The sequence below is a fragment of the Desmodus rotundus genome, chromosome 3, assembly GCF_022682495.2.
Source record: "Desmodus rotundus isolate HL8 chromosome 3, HLdesRot8A.1, whole genome shotgun sequence".
Taxonomy (NCBI): Eukaryota; Metazoa; Chordata; class Mammalia; order Chiroptera; family Phyllostomidae; genus Desmodus; species Desmodus rotundus.
This window is the reverse complement of record NC_071389.1, coordinates 182,422,759-182,443,675: the sequence shown is the minus strand read 5'-3', so window position 1 is coordinate 182,443,675 and position 20,917 is coordinate 182,422,759. Positions and strand designations below refer to the sequence as shown.

The window sequence follows — 20,917 nt, the reverse complement described above, 5'->3', positions numbered from 1 at the left end:
AAGTCAAATTGAAAAACAAGCATACATTTTATTATCTAGATACAAATATAAAAAAAATTCCCCACAAAAGATGCTATTCTCTCATCTCCCCATCTTCTTCCTCTTCTTCAACACCCCTGATATAAAGGACATTATTACACCTGTAAATAGAAAAACAGTCCATTTTGTTGTTCCAGCAGGACACCATATATCTGTTCACGATTACTAGATTATTTTCATTACAGAAATACAGAATGCTGAATTTACAATATAGACTTTTTATCTTCTCTCTTATTTAAAAAAAATGTTTTTACCACTGATTTGTTAAAAAGCACACAGCACTTATTTTTTACCATGTGGTGGTTGTAAATGGCACCTTTATGACCTTTCAAAGGGAATAATGATTAAAATTTGGAGGTATATAGTTCTAGGAAATGAGCATTAATGAAAGTCCCTAACAGCAGCCAGATCCACCTAATTCGAAACCAAGCTATTGTAATTAAAACCACTAAAAAAAAGCTAAGATCTAGAAAGTTTAATACTAATACAAGAAAAATCTTAAGGATGAATAGTTCCAAAATACTTAAATGTGTAATAAGTTTAGCAATTTCAAAGATTCCTGAAGTGTAGTTTTAGCATGTTATGTTAAATTTATAGTGATTTTAAAAAGTAATTCTGAAATTGAGGCATTAAACTAGTTCATTTACATGGGTATTTCTAAGGCTCAGCAGTAACTCCTTACATATAATACAACTGTTTTCTTACCTTATTAAAACTTCACCCAGGTGTCCAGACAATGCTCCATCTATGTACTCTTCTGTATTTGCAAGCTTTAAATAAAAAGAAAATATATTAATAATACAAAAGAAAAACAGTAAAACACACTAAATACTGGTGAGAGAACGTAACTGAGACCTTTCTATACCAACAACTCGTATTTTTCTGTAATTAATATAAGATTAGTTTTCCATTACTATTGCAGTACTTTTGGTTTCATATAAATATTTGGTAAAGTTAACACTGATGGATGTAGAGCTATTATGTAATAAAGCTTGTTTCAACATAATTTTAAAAATCTCAGTTGTGTAGTATTTCTTTCTGGTAGACATTAAAACGATGTGTCAAGGAAGGCAGTCTCCCAATTTATGAACAAACTGATTAAAAAGTTTTCCAACAATTCAGTTTTTCAGAAGCAGACATTAACTTTCCTTGGATTAATTTTTGTATTGTAGTATCATATCGAGGAACCCAATGGGTACACAAAATTGTAACTAAAATACTTTTATATTAGTCACCAACCAAACCAAAGAACTGAGTAAGAATTTTTTAGCCCTGACTGGTGTGGCTCACTGGGTCATCGTCCCACAAACTGAACGGTGGCTGGTTCGATTCCCACTCAGGGCACATGCCTGGGTTGCAGGCCAGGTCCCTGGTTGGGGGTGTCCAAGAGGCAAACTGATCGATGTTTCTCTCTGTCTCTTCCTCCCTCTCTTCACCTATCTCTAAAAATAAATACTTAAAAAAATCTTTAAAATTAAAAAAAAAATCTATCTGCTAATAAACAGGGAAAAACAAGTTCTTAAAAGGAGGTTAAACAATGAAGAGTAACCTTATACACTTCTAGTTATTAAATAAATAAATCACAGGGATATAATGTATAGGACAAGGAATATAGTCAATATAATAACTGTACAGGGACAGTTGCTTACTGAACTCATTGTGGTGATCACTGTAAGATATACATAGAGAAATCACTATGCTGTACACCTAAAACCAAGTAATTGCATCTATTATACTTTAATTAAAAGCAGAAATCACTAAAAAAAATTTGACCTAAAACACCTTAGGAATTGGGATTTGAAGTTCATTCATAAATATTTAAACTCAACATTTTCCTTCCTGAACTGTGGCTGGCGGGTTACATACCTATTATGTCATAAACATTTGTTTATAAAGGGGATCTTTTAGAGACGAGGTTTGATGAAACCCTTCGTGTTTCAACTGTTTAGTGTGAAACATTTAAAACATTTTAAAAGTTTTTAAAAAGTAACCTTTATAGTTAGGGAACTATATTACTTCTAATTTTATATCAAAATATTTAGCTTTCCTTCTATATACAGGTAATAAACTCTAATTTTAATTTGTTAAAGATTATAATCTGTGCTACCTGAGACTCACAAAAGATATGAGCAGGAAGAAAAGGCGAGGGAAGTTTCCTTTGTTAGCTGGGCAAACGGCAAAGTGGAAGAAAAATAGGGTGTATAGAGGGTGTGAGGCAAGGCACATGAAACGTGTTAATGAATTAATACTGCTATTGGGTGTTATTCCCTCTCCTACAGAGAACAAAAAGTAACCTCCTATACCAGAGAGGTTTTGTCTGAAATACATGTGTTTGTTGAGACAATTAATTTTGTACATAACAGCTCTCAGAAATAATGTATTACTATCAACGGACTTTTTAAAAAGTGATTTTTGGCAGATATTTAACATTTAACTGGTTTCTAAATTACACAATGCTCCAAAGCATTCTATCACATTGGAAATAAAATCCAAAGTCCTCACTATCACTTAAAAGGCCCTCTGACCACGACTGCAACTTATCATCATTCCCCTAATTCATTCTGCTCTGGCCTTCTTGCTGTGCCTGGAACATACCAACCACATCACGTTCCTACCACAAATCCTTTGCTCTCGCCGTTCCCCCGTTCTCCCTCCAGCTGCTCTCTTTTCAGCAACTGTTCAGTTGCTTGCTCAGTTCTGGTCTGTTTATAAACTTACTTCCTCAGAGAGGCTCTCCTTGGCTCTCCCCTCTCACATTGCACACTCTCGGCACTCTGGTCCCCTTCAGCTGTCTTTTTCTCCATGGCACCCATCTTTACCTGACACCACTATCACATTGTGTTACCACCTCCCACCACTACAACAAACTGCTTGAGGGCAGGGACTCTGCTTTGTTCAGTGGCTACTGACAGGGCCAGGCACACGAGTGAACAAACTCAAAGGCATCATCAGTGTGGTTCCTTGGGTACGTTTCAAACCTGGCAAGCTCACTAGGAAGTTACATTACTTTTAAAACCAAATATTCGGTAGTAGTCTTTATTCCTTTCTTCCACTAATATAATTCCTGTAACACAAAATTCACTTTTAAGTCTATAAAAGTATACAAGTCAGTGCTTTTAAAATTGTATAGCCATCACCACTATCCAAGTCTGGAACATTTTCAGTACGCGGGATGTGCTCTTTCAGACTTTTCTATGGCCTTGGCAAATGATTCCTGCTTGGGGAATTTTCCAGGTGAAAACCATGCTCTATAAAAATTTGGGGGACCTGAGCATCATCTGTTCAGGTGAAAAACAGTATGGCAGTTCCTCAAGAAATGAACAATTACTGTGTGGTCCAGCCATTCCATTTCTGGACAGGTACCCAAAACACCTGGAAGCAGAAACTCTAGCAAATACGTGTACAGCCATGTTTGCTGCATTATTCACAGCAGTCGAAAGGTGGAAACAACTCAAAAGTCGACCAACAGAAGAACAGATCAAAACAACATTCAATGGGATATTACTTCAACCCTAAAAAGAAATTAAACTCTGCTACATGCGACACCATGTATGAGCTTTGAAAAGTTAAATAAGCCAAAAGGATAAACTATGTGGGACTCCATTTAGATAAGGTACCTAGAATAGAGACAGAAAAGTTAGTATTTTCCAGTGGCTGGAAGTGGGGGAAAAAGTACCCATTACTTTTTAATGGGTTCACAGTTCCCGTTGGGATGATAAAAAAAACTCGAGAAATTGATAAGGGGGATGACAGCACAACAATGTGAATGTAGTTAACGCCACTGAGTTGTACACTTGAAACTGGTTAGTGCTAAATTTTATGTTATATAAAAAATTTATCACAATTAAAAAAAAAAGACTGAAACATTTACAGAAGTATACGTAAGTGTAACAGACATGCAGTCATTTGATCAATTCACTTCGCTGATACGTCTTTTTCCTCAAGAAATACTTTTATGGAATTACTCTGATGTCGTGCCTTTAGCATTCACTAAAAGACTTAAGAATTTCACTTGAAAAATTTCTTCCAGCGCTGTGTGCTACTTGAAAGGTTTTTCTTTTTTGCAAACTAGTGTGTTTCCGTTCTAGCATCATGAATCAAGGTCTGAGCTCTTCTTACTTTTAACGACAAGGAGTCAAACCTGTGGCTGTATTTTAGTTTAACACCATGTCTCACTTGTAGTTTGTTACAGTTGTACCAGCCTCCCTGACCTTGACATTTTCCCTTAACTTTTGCTTTGACTGTCAATTTAAATAATTTCATCTTCATAAGTCACATTAAACCTTAGAGGACTAAAGGTGAAGAAAATAAGCACAATTTCATAATTTTTGTAAGTCTTTAGCTTACCTGCATGTTCATATAGCCATCTACAGACACCAGGTAGCCTTTGTACTCCATTCCCCACTTAAGTTTCACCATGACTGGCTTCCCTGTTAACCCATTGAGGAAAGGTTTGGGATTGAGGGGCAAACTCTGCACAAAAAAACAAACAAAAGAACAACTCAAGTAATTCCTAGAGCTCCGCACCCACCACCCACTCTCTACTACCAAGGCACCAATATTTTATGGTATCCAAAAGAAGCAAACTCTTGACTCCCTCTCGCATAATTTTCACTTTTATTTGTCAAAAGGCATCAGGGAAATTTAAATACCCAGTCAGCCAATTTCATCTTCAAACCATCAAAACTTATAAAAGTATTCATTATTCCCTTAAGAAACACCGAATAGCTATTACACATCACTCACTGTTCCAGGTTATAAAGAAACAAATAAAGGGCAGTGGGAAAAAAAAATGCAGGTGACAGTCCCAGTCCTCAAGCAGCTCACAGTGGGAGGGGGAAGGCAGAACACACACGAGTAGAGATTCTGCTGCAACGTGGAAAAGGGCCCCCTTTTGCTGTAAGGGTACCAGGCCAACCCAGCACCAAGAGAAAAAGAAAAGCTGCCTGAAGTAAGTAATGCTTCCACTTTATGGAAGAGAGGTATTTCCAGAAGGCAGAGACTGCACAAGCCACAGGAGGGAGGGAGGCAGCAACAAGGCGCTCTCAGACACACGCGAGCTCAGGGCTGTCCGAGTCGCGCACACGAGGCTGCAGAATGAAGAGGGAGCGGACCGCACTTGTCAGTCTTGCTTGAATTCTAGGAGCTAGAACTGGGACTTACTCCACTCGCAGTGCCTCTTACAGACGAGCTAATCACTTAATGTTTGTTTCTTCAGCAAAGCAGTATTATCCCCTGCAAATTCACACTTTTTTCCCCTTCATCTGCTCACCGGTCAGCCCTAAGAACCTTGGCTACTGAACCCTTTTAAGATAAACATACTCAGAGTCATCCCAAAGGGCACGGAAATTACAGCAATAACCTCCTAATGAAGTGTCCGGTTTTCACTCTTGTATTTCTCCAACTTACTGTCCACATGGCCACGTTACTTTTATCACGGCATAACCCTGCTTAAAATGCTTCGGGGGCTTCGAACTGCAGGTGGAGTTGCATCCCGACCTCCTAGCGCGGCCTGAGAGGCCTTGCCGGACCCTATCTCATAATCTCCGTTCTGGCAAAAGGCTGTGGCTTTCCGTCCATTCCTCCCAGTGGTCAAGCCTTATTTCCAGCCGTAGGACCCGCGCTCCCGTTCCCGGAGCCGGGTACACCCTTCTTTCAGTGACGGGGCGGTATTTCCTTTCATTGAGATCACGTTAAATCCCTCCCCTTCCAAGGATGCCACCCCTTACCACTCTTCCAATGTATCATCGCGCCCCCTCACAGCATTCTTAGCACTTCATATTATTTGCAATTAGAGATCTGTTATTACTTGATTAACGTCTGTCTTCCATGCCTGACGGAATTAACCTAGGCCAGGGTCCTCACCCTTTTCTTTTCACTTCCTATTCCCACCGCCTAGCACAGTATCTGGCAGGTAGCATGCGCTCAGTATTTGCTAAAAGAACAAATAAATACTCCAAAGCCTGGGCTGTGTGTTCCACGGCGCTGCGAGGCTGTTGGTCCCAACATCGTGGAATGAAAGCACACTTTCATTTCAAAGTGGGACGTGGAAACCCTCTTTGTCTTTACCCCGTGGGCCCAGCCAGCAAGAACACCTCAGGCTCAGAGTCCAAACAAAGCAGAAGGGGAAAGCGGCAGGGGCACTCACGGGGAGCTCAGGGCAGCGGAAGGGGTGCGGGACTCAGAACCCCCGGGCACCGAAGAAAGGGCTGCGACCGGCTGCGCAGCGCCTCGCCTCGCCCCGCCCGGCGCGGATGAATGGGAAACGCGCGAACCAGCCAGCGGGCTCGGCGACGCTGTCCACGCGCTCTCCCTCGCTCCCCGGAGCCTCCTTACCATCGCGACGACGAGCAAACGCTGCAGGTTACTCGCCGCTGGCCCAGCTCTCGTCCGTCTCTCGTGACCGGAGCACCTCGAGCAGAGTCCAAATCGCGGAGCTTTAAGAAAAATGGCCGCCACAAAGCAGCGTGACCCTTCACCTCCGACTACAGCTCTTCCGCTTCTATGATTGGTCGCAAAGAGATGTGCGCTGATTGGAGGAGGTGGGCAGTGTATCCTGGCAACCAGAGACGCCGCGGTTGTCCCTTTCTTTTCAAAGACTCCAAGGCCTAACTGCTGCCTTCCGCCCCTGGTGTCAGTAGGGTCCTTGGGAGGCTGCGAAGATAGTGAGGCCGGCCGGGTTTCTGGTGGGCTCAACCGCCTGCCTCGAGGGTTCGGCTGAGAGATGCAGTGTATCCAGTACACTGTAGAGCGTACGTGATTTCTCGCGAACTAGGCTAAAGGGGTTTTCCTTTGTTCTGTTACACCTGGAGAACGAGTTCGGGACTCACGAATTTCTTTTTGACTTCCCCACAGACTCTGTGATTTGGGGAAGTCAATCCCCTTCTGCCCGACCGTTCGGTATTCTGTAATGCTCATTTCGACGCGCTTTAAAGGATGTGGGAGAAGCAAGACTAGACTATGGGAAGAGAAACGCACCAAATAAATTCAAGTACAGAATGCATTTCAGAGGAGGTCAAATTGAGTCTAGAATGTGGTGTGGTGGGCTCCCCTGTCCATGTGTTTCTTTTGCATTGCCAGCAGACACCCAGTACAGTTTTTATAAATACAGTCTTATGTGTATTTATAATTAAGGAGGTGGGGGATGTTGACTCTATCCTGGACTAATCCTTGACAGAGTAATAGTATTGGTCGCAATCTCACTTGTTTTCCCCCAGTACAGGCTTTCAGCTTGCTCATATCTGAAATGCTAAATGTAGCTCTTTGAGAATACTCACTTTGAGTAGTACAGTTTTTCGATTTTGTTATTGCAGCCCTAAGCAGATGACTTTAGAATTTAGGTTGAAATGTTGTGTATTTAGACGTTATGGAGAAGTGGGTAAGACTTTGGAGGCAGCCTGAATTCAGAACTTCCGTCCATCGTGTGGGATGGTATTGGGCAGTTTCTTAACCTCCTAAGGTCTTTGTTTCCTCAGCTGTACGTGGCTTTTAAAAAGTATCCACAGCGTTGCGAGGATTAAATAATTAAGTGGAGAACGCTGACAAAATGCAGTAATTTTTAGTGTAGTTTATGCTAAACAGTAGGAATCCTTTATCACAAAGTTCAGTGGGGGTCTTTTCCCCCTTAGTTCCTGGATCTTTAATGCATATTTAGCTTTTGTACAGACTGCGACCGTTCCTACTATGTGCCAGGCTCCTTCCCAGGAAATGGGAATCTTACCACACAGACGGATTTAGTAGTTATGGCCCCATTTTTGAGATAAGAAACAGGTTTAGCAGGTAACTTGTGCAAGGCCACACAACTGGGTTACCTGAAAACTCTTTGCTTTTTCTACTTCATAACTTTCAAAAGCTCAATATATACTTGGAACTCTTTTTTATTAAATCTATTGGGGTAAGGTTGGTTAATAAAACTATATAGGTTTCAAGTGTACATTTCTATAATCACCTGTATATTGTATTGTGTGTTCAACACCCAAAGCCAGTTCTCTTTCCACCACCATTCATTCCCCCTTTACCCTCCTGTACCTCTCTCCACCCCTCTTTCCCTCTGGTAATCACTGTTGTATCTATGAGGTTGTTTTCTCCTCCTCCTCCTCCTCCTCCTTTTTTGTTCTTAATTCCTTCACCTTTTTCGCCCAACCCCCAACCTCTCACCCCCGACAGCTGTCAGTCCATTCTCTGTATCTATGAGTCTGTTTCCATCGTTATAGTTTATTTTGTTCATTAAATTCCACATATAAATGAAATCATATGGTATTTGTAGAAGATATTTTATATATACTTTAGAAGATTTATTTTTTATCTATTATCTCAGTGAAGGGAAGCAAAATATTTCTATAATCTGTATAAAGATGGTTGTATTTAAAGTTGGTTCTCCTCATGTTAAATATTAATTTTATGTGGATCCCAAAGCAAATTAAGTCTTGAACATCACTGGAAGCAAAAAGGACAAAACTAAAGCTGTCCTACTTCAGGCATGTCCTGAGAAGGCAGGGTTCTTTGGAAAATACAGTAGTGCTAGATTTTAAACTGTTCAGTCTTCCATGTATGTCGAGAATGCTGGGCAGTAAAATACAATTATTTCAAAACTGCACACAGTAAAATGAGATTTTGTAGTGATGTTAACACTTGTATCTTGATTCTCAGAGTACAATAGAGCAATTATAAATGTAATAAATTAAGAAGAGAAACTAAAACAGGATCTGCTTCTGTCTGATTATCAATAACAGTGAAAAAGAAAAAAATTTATCAGCAGAAAATATTTTTATTCACAGGATAATTCATCCATTTATAATTATTTAGACTCAATAAAAATTTTCTTTTCCCTATGGGTGCGTATTCTGTTTGGGAAAAAGTCTAGATCTTGAATCTAAATAATAATAATAATAATAAGAATAAGAATAAGAAGAAGAAGAAGAAGAAGAAGAAGAAGAAGAACGCCAGCAGCAGCAGCATTATGGATGTTATTTATTGAGCACTTATGTGGCAGTGCTTTACATAAAGTATCTCATTTAGTTCTTACAGCAGTTTTGTGAAGTAGGTATTATTAGCTACAGTTGCTAGGTAACTTGTTCAAAGTCCCATAAGAAATAAGCCTTCGAGCCAGGATTTGTCTTTCTCCAAACTTTTTTCCTTTAGCTCTTCTAATCCAAACTGAAAGAACCTCAGGGAAAACAAACAAAGCGTCTTAATTCTTAATTCCACACATAGTTCATAGCCTCAGGAGACAGTGAAATTCCTATACTGCAGACTGAGCGGGAACTATTTTGAGATATGTGACTGTCAACTTAATTACCCATATACATGACCTTCTGTATAGTATCAGATTCATCTGTCAGTCTCTGAATCAGGTTTTGGTGAGTGGTCAAAATTAAGATCACTCATATCAGAATGTTTGCCGTGCTTTATTTCATTCTCGGTCTATAAGCAGAGGACACACAGACAGCTCCTGAGAGTTTAAATTAGAGGAAGACTTTCTTAGCTTCTTAAAAACCTGCCTATTTTGAGTGGTAGTTCCTCATAGGCTTGCATAAATAGACATTTTCCCGTGGCTCCCTGCTGATTCTGAGCGAACAGATTCTCAGCCACCTGCTGGCTGGCGAATATATTGTTTATCCTCATCTTTACTCTGTACTGACAGCCTTCATGATAACTTGCTTAGAAGACAAATAGCATGGCAGACTCTGACAACTGATTAAGGAAGAATACAGTAGATTTCTGCCAAATATCTCCACCATTTTAATGTGAACTAACAGTAAGTTTTTGTCACGATAGAAGAAGGAAAGGATGATACCCAGAACTATTGCCTTCTATCAAAAGCAGCATACTGTCCATTTGCATTGTTTTTAGAGAGGATTCGATGAAGTCAACATACAGATTACGCATAGCATTTTGCCTTTGCACATCCTGTTCCCTTGGCACGGAATGCCTTTCTCTTCCTTCTCTGCCTGCCTTTCCAGAGCCAGCCCAAACAATACATTCAATATAAGTCCTTCCCAGACTCCCATGGTATCACTCCTTCCTCTGGGCTCTAGCAGTACTTTTTTTCTGCCTCTGGCATAGCAATTAACATGTTGCAGTATAGCCTATATAATTATGTGTCTGTCTTGACTCAACTAGAACATTTCTGAACACAGGGACCATAGTGTGCTTATTCATCTTTGCATCCCCTATACCCAGAACAGTGCCTAGCGCAGAGTAGTTGCTGGTTTCTGATTGTTAAGTGACTTCCCTGCCTTAGTGTGAGAATTTTCTTGTTGGGGTCCAGACCTACTTAGAGTATGGTTACTGAAATCATGGCAACTATTGACAAGTGCCATCTCTGCTAATTCCTTCACGTGCAGGCTTTCCAGTTTCCCATTCTGTAACATGGGGCTGTAATGATACCTGTCTCATGGAAATGAGTTTCTGCAAACGTTCTCAGTTCTTTTTCATGATTCTAGATCTATTCAGGTTTTCTGCTGTTTGTTTTTGAGTCAATTAATGTAATTTATATTTTCCTAAGAATCATTCATGTCTAGTTTTAATTAATTTTCATAAAGTAATAAGTATTCTATTTGTTGATTTTTCTCCATTCATCTGGTTATATCACATCCCTAATATGTGTGTGTGTGTATGTCTTTCTCTTTTCCCTTTTCTAGAGAGAAATATGTTAAAAAAATTTTAATTTAGTCTTTATTCTATTTCTGTCTGTCACCATTTAGTCTCCTTATACCTCTTCTTCCCATGATGTTAATTGTGGCTCTCTCTGGGTGATACGATTATGGGTTATTTTAATATTTTTCTGTTTTATTCCAGATGTTCAGAAATCAATGTATATATTACTTACATGTTCACAAAAATACTTAAAGAAAGATGTCTTTATTTCCCAGTAAGGAAACCGAGGCCAGGAACATTACACAGGTATCGTGGCCTTAGATTGGAACCAGGAACCCTGGACTGGCTCCACTACTTTTTGTGATAAGGTAAGAACCATGAAACCCACCATGATTTCTCTAGTTCTCATCTGATATAAAGACACTGAGCCACCATACCTGCTCACTTCCTCTTGTTCTCATATAACGGTGAGGATTGTTAGAGCTGGGTAAAAGATCACTAAGAATTAATCTTTGGGGCCCAACTCACCTTGTATGGTAAATTGAATTTTTTTTGGTAACTCAGCATATAGTTGATGATGAAAGATACTGTATAGCAGAATGATGATGGACAACTCAGTTAATATGTGAGGATAATATATTCGGCAATGAGTGAAATATTTGAACGTGTAATTGGAAGGTGGATGCCATCTATTTGATGTTTTAAAATTTCTTATGATTCTATAGTATGATTTTTAAAGGAAACTACTTTTTTAAAGGCTCTTTGTGGTTTTCCAACTCACAACAAATTAGAAAGGAGAGACGTGCAATCCAGTTTGATTCAACAAATATTTTTGGATTACTCACTTGGAATCTTTTACTAGACCACAAATAGGGATGCTTTAATTATCTTGTTAAGGACATAAACTACTTTCAAATAGACTTTCTACAATTAGGTTTTAACTATTAGATAACTAGTTTACTACCCAATAAATCACTCAAGGGCAGGGAAGTCATCTTAATTCATCTTTAAACTCTTAAGGACTTGTTTGGGGCTGACCACATAGTAAATGCAACAATAATCGTGTCCTTTTCTACTAGGTTATGCACTTTATGAATGCAGAACACTTTCCTTATTTAATTGTTCTAAGATTGTCGTTACCAAACCTTAGAATACTGTGACTCAGCGGAGGAGTTTAACAGACTTTTAAATTAATAGTGATAATAGTAGATGACATTTATCAATGTGCCAAATATTGTGTTATCCCTTAAATTAATTATGACACTGAGCCTCACAATAGCTCTATGAGACATTATTAGTATCTCCATTTTACTGAGGTTCAGAGAGATTGTGTATCTTATTCAAGGTCACATAGCTTAAACATGGTTTGGCCATAATTTGACCTACGTCCATCTGATTCTCGAGGTGGATCTCTTCACTATGTTGATCACCAAACTCAATAACTGTTTGGTGGTTAAATACATGGCTGAAGTTTCATTGAAGAAATTTGTATTTATTTCATCCCTTTTCTTAAAAAAAAAAGATTATGATTTTACAAACACCTTCCTGTAAGAAGGAATAACTACAAGTGCCTATAAGATTTATTTTACTATGTTTTAAAGATTCACCATTGTTTTTGTACCAATTATGTGTCAATTATAATTACAGATATCATTTATGTATCAGTTTATATGTCAATTATAATTGTACACCCCATTGATTCTTCCAGTTTTAGAGAGATAAAAATTTAGAATAGGTAATATACAAGGTCTGTCCAGAAAAAGTCCAGCCATTGTTAATAAAATAAGAATGGTTTATGTGACATCCATGTAACCTGGCAGCCAAGGACAGTGGACTGGAACACACATGTGTGAACAATGATGACTTCACTTCACTAGTCAGTGGGGGCAGTAGACGCCATTGAGTGAGCATGTGTCCTGTGAGGCATTCACATTCAAAATGACCGGGCAAGTAGAGCGATGAATCTGCATCAAATTTTGAGTTAAGCTTGAATGTTCCTCTGTAGAAACAATTCGGATGATTCAGAAGGCTTTCGGGGATAATGTGTTGAATGCAGCACAAATAACAGTGTGGCGCAAATACCTCAAAGGTGGTTGAGAATCCATTGAATGTGGTCGATTTTCTGGAAGGCCTGCAACAAGTAGAACGACTGAGAGTGTTGAACGTGTAGGGGCTGCAATCAACAAAGATTGGCAACTGACAGTGCGAGAACTAGAAGCTGATCTGGGGATTCCAAAACTACTGTGTCTGAGATTTTGATTCAGGATCCTGGCATGAAAGCTGTGGTGGCAAAATTCATTCTGCGGCTTCTGCTACAGGAGCAGAAGGAACATTGTGCTGTAGTTGCTAATGATTTAATTCAAACCACTACCAATGAACCAGATTTCCTCAAGAAGCTCATGACCAGAGATAAATTGTGGGTCTGCAGCTGTGATCCTGAAACGAAGGCCCAGGCGTTTCAATCGAAGTTGCCTGGTTCTCCATGCCCAAAAATGGAGCAGCAAAATTGCAGCAAGATCAAGACCGTGTTAACTTTGTTTTTTGATTGGGAAGGTGTTGTCCAACATGAGTATGCCCCTCCAGGCCAAAAAAATTAATAAGGAGTACTACTTCAATGTTCTTTGTCAGTTGAGAGATGCAATACGATGAAAATGGCTGCAGCTATGGGCAACTGGTGATTGGCAGCTTCATCACGACAACGTGCCTGCTCATGCATCACGTCTCATTCAGAGTTTTTTGGTGAAACATCAAATCACCCAGGTAACCCAACACCCCTACAGCCCAGACTTGGTGCCCTGAGACTTCTGGCTTTTCCCCAAACTAAAGTCACCATTGAAAGGGAAGAGATTTCAGACCATTGATGAGATTCAGGAAAATACAACAGGGCAGCTGATGGAGATTCCAACAGAGGATTTTGCACAGTGTTTTGAACAGTGGCAGAGATGCTGGGGGAACTGTGTGAGTGCTCAAGAACTGTGCTACTTTGAAGGGGACTGAGGCATCACTGTCCTTTGTACAATGTTTCTTGTATCTTTTTCAATAATGTCTCTATTTTTCATAGTACTTGGCTGGATACTTTCTGGACAGACCTCATATATTTAATTCAAATTTTAGTTTTTACTTACTGTTAAAAAAATTTTTTATTGTATTTTTTTCCATTACCATTTAGCTGGACCCAACTCCTGAGCTGTGGCAGGAATGGCTGCTAGAAGTAGCACTACAACTGAAAGTGGGCACCTGTCCGGACTGGAATGGCCTCCTCATCTGCACCAGCATCCAGCTAAGATGTGCAACGTACATTTGTTGGAGCAGGAGCTGGGTCATCAGCCTCCTGGGCTCCTGCTAAAGCTATGAAATGAAAAATGATAAACCAAATGCCTGCATTTCCGGTGTTTCCCCAAAAGACAAAACAGCCAGACTTTTCTAGAGAAGCCTCAGCTTTGGACACAACTCAGGATGGCCTCCTGATGGACAATCAAGCAGATGGGTTATATGAGGTCTGTCTATGCTTCTGGCCGTCATCTGAGGGTTCTTCCTTTGTATCTGTCTCTGAGTTATCCAGATAAGATCATGTGCAACTCCTACCCCATCCCACCATGATCTCCCACAACTTCTAACCCTTTGGCCCTGGCTCCTTGGTCTGTATGTTGTCAGGTCCTGTTACATTAAGGTCAGCACCATGTTCTATCTTAGCCACAGGAATCTTCCTCTTCCTATAGTGCCTTGGAGGCTTCGAGAGTGGTGTCATTTTCTGGGAAAGCAAGGGACCTGCTTCCCCAGACACCACACTGCCAACAATGCCCCCTACCGCTGGTGATGGAGCTGGGATCTTCACTGATCAGCTGTTCCATCTGGCCAGGTGCTGGAGTTGGGAGAGGAGAACATATCACCGTTGTGCCTGTATTTCCAGTGGCTTGGCACAGACAAAATACAGCCAGAGCCTTCCAGGGATGCTGCAGCTAACATGCCACCCCAGGATGCCCTCCACACAGACAGTCCAGCAGATTTGGTGGTCTGAGGCCTGTCTTTGCTCCTGCCCAGCTTCTGTGGGTGTTCCCTGTGTATCTGGCACCTACTCTTTCTGATAAGCTTGCCAGCAAGTCCTCACCATCCCACCACAACCTCCCCCAACTTCTAACCCTTTGGCCCTGACTCCTTGGTCTGTATGTCATCGGGTCCAGTTCCATTAAGGTCGGCACTGTGCTCTGTCTTGGCCACAGAATCTTCCTCTTCCTATGCCACCTCAGAGGCTTTGAGGGTGGTGTCATTTTGGGGGCAGGCAAAGGACCTGCTTCCCCAGACACCTCACTGTTGACAGTGACATCTGGCTTCTTGTTGCCCTCGGTGGTTTGGCCGACCTGCCCTCCACCACTGGTGATGGGGCTGGAATCTTCACTGATCAGATCTTCCATCTAGCCAGGTGCTAGAGTTGGGTGAGGAGAAAATAACACCTGTGTACCTGTATTCCCAATGGCCTGGCACAGACAGAACACAGCCAGAGCCTTCCAGGGATGCCACAGCTAATATCCCACCCCAGGATTCCCTTTCCATGGAGAGTCCAGCAGATGGCTGGTTTGAGGCAGGTCTTGCTTTTTGGTAGCCTTTCTTGGTGTTCAGTGTATGTCTGACACCGACTTCACCACAACTCCCTTTCTGTTCACTCCCATACCACCCCTACCTCTCCCACCTTCTCACCCTCCATGTCTGCTTCCTTAGGCTTCAGGTCATCTGGCCTGGTTTGCTTAACATGGGCACCATGTTCCAGATTTGAGACAAAAATTGTTAGGTTTGTGTTGGGCTTGGGCGTCTTTGGGGTAGGTGGTCTTCTCCATTTTTTCTCTGGACCTTGCTCCCTAGACCCCTGGTTGGCTAAAATTGCTTCAAGCCTACTCTGGTCCTTGGCGGGTGGCGCATCTTCACATTGCTGTTGGAGACAGGGCAAGGTTCTTTGTTGACCAGCTGTTCCTCCTGGGCTTGTGCTCCAGTTGCGAGAGGAGAAAAGATCTCTCACATGCCTCATGCCTGCTTTTCCATGTGCTCCTGACCAGCCACTGCGGCTGCTCCCTGTGTTTGGCATGACCCCTCTCCACAAGCTTTCTTTCATCTTCACTGCCACTCCCACGTCTACCTCCCCCACCTTCTCGCCCTTGGACTCCATCTTTTTGGCTTCCAGGTCATCTGGCCCTGTTTGTTTAATGTGGGCAACTTGCTCCATGTTGGTTTTGGAAATCCTCTTTCTGTGGAGCCTGGGCAGCTTCCGTCCATGAAAGGGCCCTGGTTCCCCAGAGTTGTAGGTGGTGACAGGGATTTCAGGGTTTCCATGGGTCTCGTTGTTGTGGAGCTCTTTGCCCTCACTGGTGAAGACGTGCCCTGGTTCTTCCTCGGCCACCTGTTGGTCCTCCATAACCACGGTTGAAGTCTGCAATGACAGTGTCGGGTAGCCGGTTCAGAGGCCTCAAGCCCTGCTCGGTCCTAGTCGCTGCTGCTTCTTCCCACTGGACTTTCCACTTCAGCTCAGGCCCAGCTCTGTGTTTGCACAGACCTCCACCAGGAAAGTTAGATTCACCTCCAGGGCTCGGGATAAACCGCATGCACAGGACCCCATCCATGCTCCACATCCACCCTGCCAGGCTTGAGCTGGCATGTGAGCGTGAGCAGCCCACCACTGTTCTCATCAGCTCCTGCTTGGGGCAGGCTTACCCACATGAACCCCCTTAAACACGCACACACGAGTAGGTGTCTTAGGGCTGCTCAGGTATGATCTGAGTGGTGGCCTGGCCTGAACAAAACCACCCTTGTCCTCTCTTCATTACCTCTCTATTCTGCCGTGAAAAGGGCCACAGGCCTCTGGGGTGAGCCTTGAACCAATGGCGTCCTTTCGTCTCCTCACGGCCTCTTTTAAGGTCATGGCCTCAGGATGTCCCTACACAGTAGCAGAACATGATTTCTGTTGAAACATCCCTAACCAAGTGACCAGGGTAGGGGCAGCTTTAGAAAGTGCCTGCTTGGTTATCAGGGTTCCCATTTCTGTTGGGCTCTATTGTCAGGAAGTGAGGTCACTGCTTGGGTGCCTTACCCCAAGCATCTCCTCAGACAAGAGCAGTGACTTCACTTCCTGATAATCGGGGACCTTACTACACCGACCGTTAACATCCTCATGCTGCCCCTATCGGCTCACTTGGCTAGAGACCTTTGCAGCACAGGATGTCTTATTGTCTGCCTGTCTCCCAAGGCCTCTGGCGGAGCAGCAGCTGGTCCGTGAAGACCCTGGCCTGGTCTCCACCACTGAGGGGCAGGTGCGCCACACCACCGACGGCCAGAGCGGGCAGAAATGACTGTGGCCACCTGAGTTGTAATTAAGCTATATACACAGTTTTGTGCCTTGCTCTTTTTTGCTTGCTAGTCATGTAACTATTTTTTAAAGGGATATGTTTAACTGTGTTTTATAAGGGATCCTGTTAACTGTGTGTTTAACAGGAAGTAAGTTAAGTCACAGACAGTAGCACCCTGGCTGCCTGCAGCGGTAAAGAGACTGAAAGTGTAGTACTCTCAAGATGCTAGTTATGCATCGTGGAAGGAGGCGGGAGCTGTGTATAAATCCAATGTGCTTCCCAGGGAAACTCCTTAAACACATTTAGAAAAGCAGTTTCATGTGCCACTTCAAACTTGCTTGCTTTGTATAAACAAGCTACTAGATAGAAAAAAGCATTCCCTATACATGCAAAAAAGAAGCAGAGGAAACAACTTAGGGGGAAGTCCTTTGAGTCGGCTGGGAGGCCTCCTCCGTGTGTATGGATGTGGTTTCTGGTCCCCCATACAGGGATGTGCCTGTCATTTATGAGCCATTAAGTTATCAATGAAATTCTGTTCAAAATCTGGTAGCTGCTCTGAACAATGACTCACTCCTCAAGTAAATAATAACTCCATCAAGGATGTGAGATCCAATATAAAATGTGTTAACCCCGTCTACCCTGCTTCACGTGACAGCCCCTGGCTACCTCCTCTTTCAGAATCTTACTCCCATTCCAGACAGGAGGTTGTCTTCCCGGTTTCCTAGGACTGCTCATTCAATAATCCCATTTCATCCACTGAGCTCCCTGGGGATAATAAAGGAACTGAAGGGCTGCCTTAAAAATCTCAGACTGTCGATGAGATTCAGGAAGATACAACCGGGGCTGCTGGTGGCAATTGGAGAATTGTGTGAGGTCCCAAGGTGCCTGCTTGGAAGGGGACTGAGGCATCATTATCCTTTGTACAATGTTTCTTGTATCTGGTACCCTCAGTACATGGCTGGATACTTTCTTGACAGACTTCATATGTAATGTGTTCATACATGTGTTTTCTGTATTTCACTGTGAGGTTTTTTTTTATAAGTTCTGTAGACTTCAGTGGTGGTCTACCTGGTTTCAAATCCCAGTCTGCTGTTATTTACTTGTAGTCCTGGGAAAATTACTTAATTTCTCTGATTTTCAATACTTTATCTAAAAAATGGGGATAATAATAATATTTTCCCCTGGATCACTCATAATACATTTCATTACACCTAGCTAGGCATTTTTAGTTTGATTTCGAAAGTCTTTTTCAAGATATATTTGATTCTTTGCATAAAATGTCTATCAGTTTTCAGAGGTACTGAACTGGTATTATATTTTCAAAGACTATCTTTTAGTTCAAAGACTTTGTCTCAGGAGGTCTCCAGTCCTAAAAATGGCTGTCCTGTCAGGTTACTGACACTAGAGGCTCAGAAGAAGGATGCGATCTCAATGAGGTCCCTTCCCATGCATTGACTTCCCACTATGTCAGGTAACTTCACAGAAAGAAAATCTTTAATTAGTAACTGTAGCCTGTACTTCTCATTCTAACCATCAAGACGAGTGCTTTTTCCATATCTCTTTGCAACTGGAAGATATATGTTTGTTAATATTTTCTTGATCTCTCGCTCTTTCCTCCTCTGCCTCACCAGTTAGTTCTTGCACAAATAAGCCTGCTAACTATATTCAGGTAGCAAATGAACAGAATTTATTTTTGTCAGATGAGGCCTAAGGGCCCAGTGGATCTGTTTGGAATGTGTTAGGCTATTTGTTAACTAAGGTGAGGTATGGTGAATTTTTGGAAGCACAATAAAAAGGAGTTTTTTGTTCTAAGACTAGGAAATGATTTTTGAAGTTAAGTTTAGGAACAGTTAAGATGTGGGATTTGGACGTGGTCACCGGCAAGCAGTGTCCATGGCATTGTGGCTGAGACAAGACAAATTCACATGGACTACCACGTCCCGTGGAGGAAAAGGGACAGCACAGCCACTCTCTCAAGAGGAGAGCACCCCTACCTTTGCCTTGACAGGCTTTAATTGGCTTAGTTTGCATAGGAATACAGGGCATATATGGAAAGTTCATCAATCATTGTCAGGCAGTAATAATCAAATAGATACCATTCAAAGAACTCTGAGGGCTTATTTAGAGTCAGGGTCAGAGAGCTAAAGGACCATACAACTTTGGGGAAACAAACTCATTTCATGCTTGGACCCTTATCATTTAAATTGAGGGTATTAGCAAAGCAGGTTTCACAGGATTTATGCATTCTTTCTTAGGCCTGATCGCCCTGGGGAACCTGCCCTTTCCAGCACAGGGCCACACCCACCTCCTGCATTGTTTCGGGCTTAAGTCAGGGAAGGGAAGTAAGGCAGCCAATAGATTAGGAGACTTATTGCAGACAGAATGAGCACTCAGGCCATGTCAAAGGCAAGGGGAGAGGGTCCATCACCCCCTTTCTCCATAGTCCCCAAGTCCTTCCCTGAGCACCCCTTTTGTGACTGTGCCTGTCTTAGGTCATCCCTCCCTTGAGGAATCTTACCTGTCATTGGCTAACCAGTCATGCCCTGGGGGCCGGGCAGGGTGAAGTAAAGTGGGCAGAGGTAGTGCCCCTGCCAGGGATATCAGCTTTGTCTCCTTAGTGGCTTAGGGTCTCAAGGTCTCTCACTCAGCCTTAGCCACGGGGGGTTACAGCTTCTGAAACCAGGCAGGGTGGTTCCCAACAGGATTTTTGATTTTGTTGTATGCAATCCTGATGGCTAAGAAAGAATTAAGACGTTAACAAATGCTAATTTTGGACAGAAGGTGTAAGAATGATTATTTTCTTTCTGTATTCTTCTACATTTAAAACATTTCCTATGGGGAAAGAAGCCCAAATTTCTCCTCTTTGAAAATGTCAGAAACAATTTGCCTAAAATATCATTTTATCATGTTAGTACAGTGGTCCTCAACCCTGGCTGCTCATTAGAGAATACTTTTTTTTAATCCCATGCTTGAAACCAAATACAGAGATTCAAATTTAATTGTTTTGAGTTGGGACCTGGGCATTATTTTGTTTAAAAGTGTTTCATACAATTCTAACTTGCAATCAGGTGTGAAAGTCAAAGGGGTAATTAATGTGCTGCCTAATCTAAGTATCTTCCTGATCTCTCAGGAAGCTCCTGGGGAAAGAAATGGACTCCAATACTTCATTTTATTCCTTGTGTAGCATTTGATTCTATTTGTTGTTTGATTGAAGGTAAAAAGGAAGATAAGAAGGAAGAGACATGACCTGGGATCTGAACTTTACAATTTAATGATGTAATTGTGACCTATCAGAGGCTGAGATGGTTTATTTTTGAGTCTCAGTGCCACACAATTACATTATTATCAACCTTAAACTAAATCTCAATGCCTGGCTTCGTTGCAGTAACTAGAAATTTTACATCTATGACCAGAATAATAACAGAACTGTTCCGAGGCCCTTGTCAGTCTGGCCAATGAATGCGTGTTTGGCTAAATGTCAAGGGCGTCTGCTGCCCTCTGGAGGGTATTGTGTTTTCACAGATGAAAACAGCATTGTCCGTGTATATTCCAAAGCAGGTGAGAAGTTGTGAAACAAAAAGGTTTCACAGTCAAATTACTTGGAAAATGCTAATTTTCTCTGTGTAAGGAAGTCACAGTGCCAATTAGCAAAATAAAGACTAAGAAATTTTATAATAAAGAAATTTGGTTTCCAAACTAATTGCACCATTTTCTCTCCCATCTAAACTCTGTTAATAGTGCTTGGGAGACTAATATTATACAAATAACATTTTGTATTAATAATCTAAAAATAACATTCTAGACTTGGAGGAGAGAAAGGAGAAAATTTTAATGAAAGATTTCTTAAGGAAGCTAGAAAAGGGGAAGGATTTATGAAGTAGATGCATTGACATGAAAAGATCCCACGTCCGGGCCGTGACATTTCGACTGGAGATTTATAACTGTCT

The 20,917-nt window shown here is 41.8% G+C and overlaps 1 protein-coding gene and 1 long non-coding RNA gene across 2 annotated transcripts; one reads left to right on the top strand and one right to left on the bottom strand.

Moving 5' to 3' along the window:
- Nucleotides 1-8: 8 nt before the first annotated feature.
- SNRPF (small nuclear ribonucleoprotein polypeptide F) lies at nt 9-6,513 on the bottom strand. The gene is made up of 4 exons (XM_053921901.1): nt 6,376-6,513; nt 4,387-4,512; nt 745-809; nt 9-140 (listed from the first exon to the last, which is right to left on the bottom strand). Exons 1-4 carry the CDS (start codon nt 6,376-6,378, stop codon nt 74-76), a joined length of 261 nt encoding a protein of 86 aa, XP_053777876.1. The 5' UTR covers nt 6,379-6,513; the 3' UTR covers nt 9-73.
- A 125-nt stretch (nt 6,514-6,638) lies between these two features.
- LOC128780613 (uncharacterized) lies at nt 6,639-19,136 on the top strand. Its single transcript, XR_008426548.1, has 3 exons — nt 6,639-6,791; nt 10,914-11,006; nt 13,808-19,136. It is a non-coding gene; the product is annotated as an uncharacterized lncRNA (long non-coding RNA).
- The last annotated feature ends 1,781 nt before the right edge of the window (nt 19,137-20,917 follow it).

Bases quoted from the DNA above. Each gene is read 5' to 3' on its own strand.
- SNRPF (XM_053921901.1), bottom strand. The intron at 810-4,386 runs GTAAGCTAAAGA...TTTTATTTAAAG, and splicing joins ATGGCTATATGAACATGCAG to CTTGCAAATACAGAAGAGTA. The intron at 141-744 runs GTAAGAAAACAG...TTCTATTTACAG, and splicing joins CTGGGTGAAGTTTTAATAAG to GTGTAATAATGTCCTTTATA.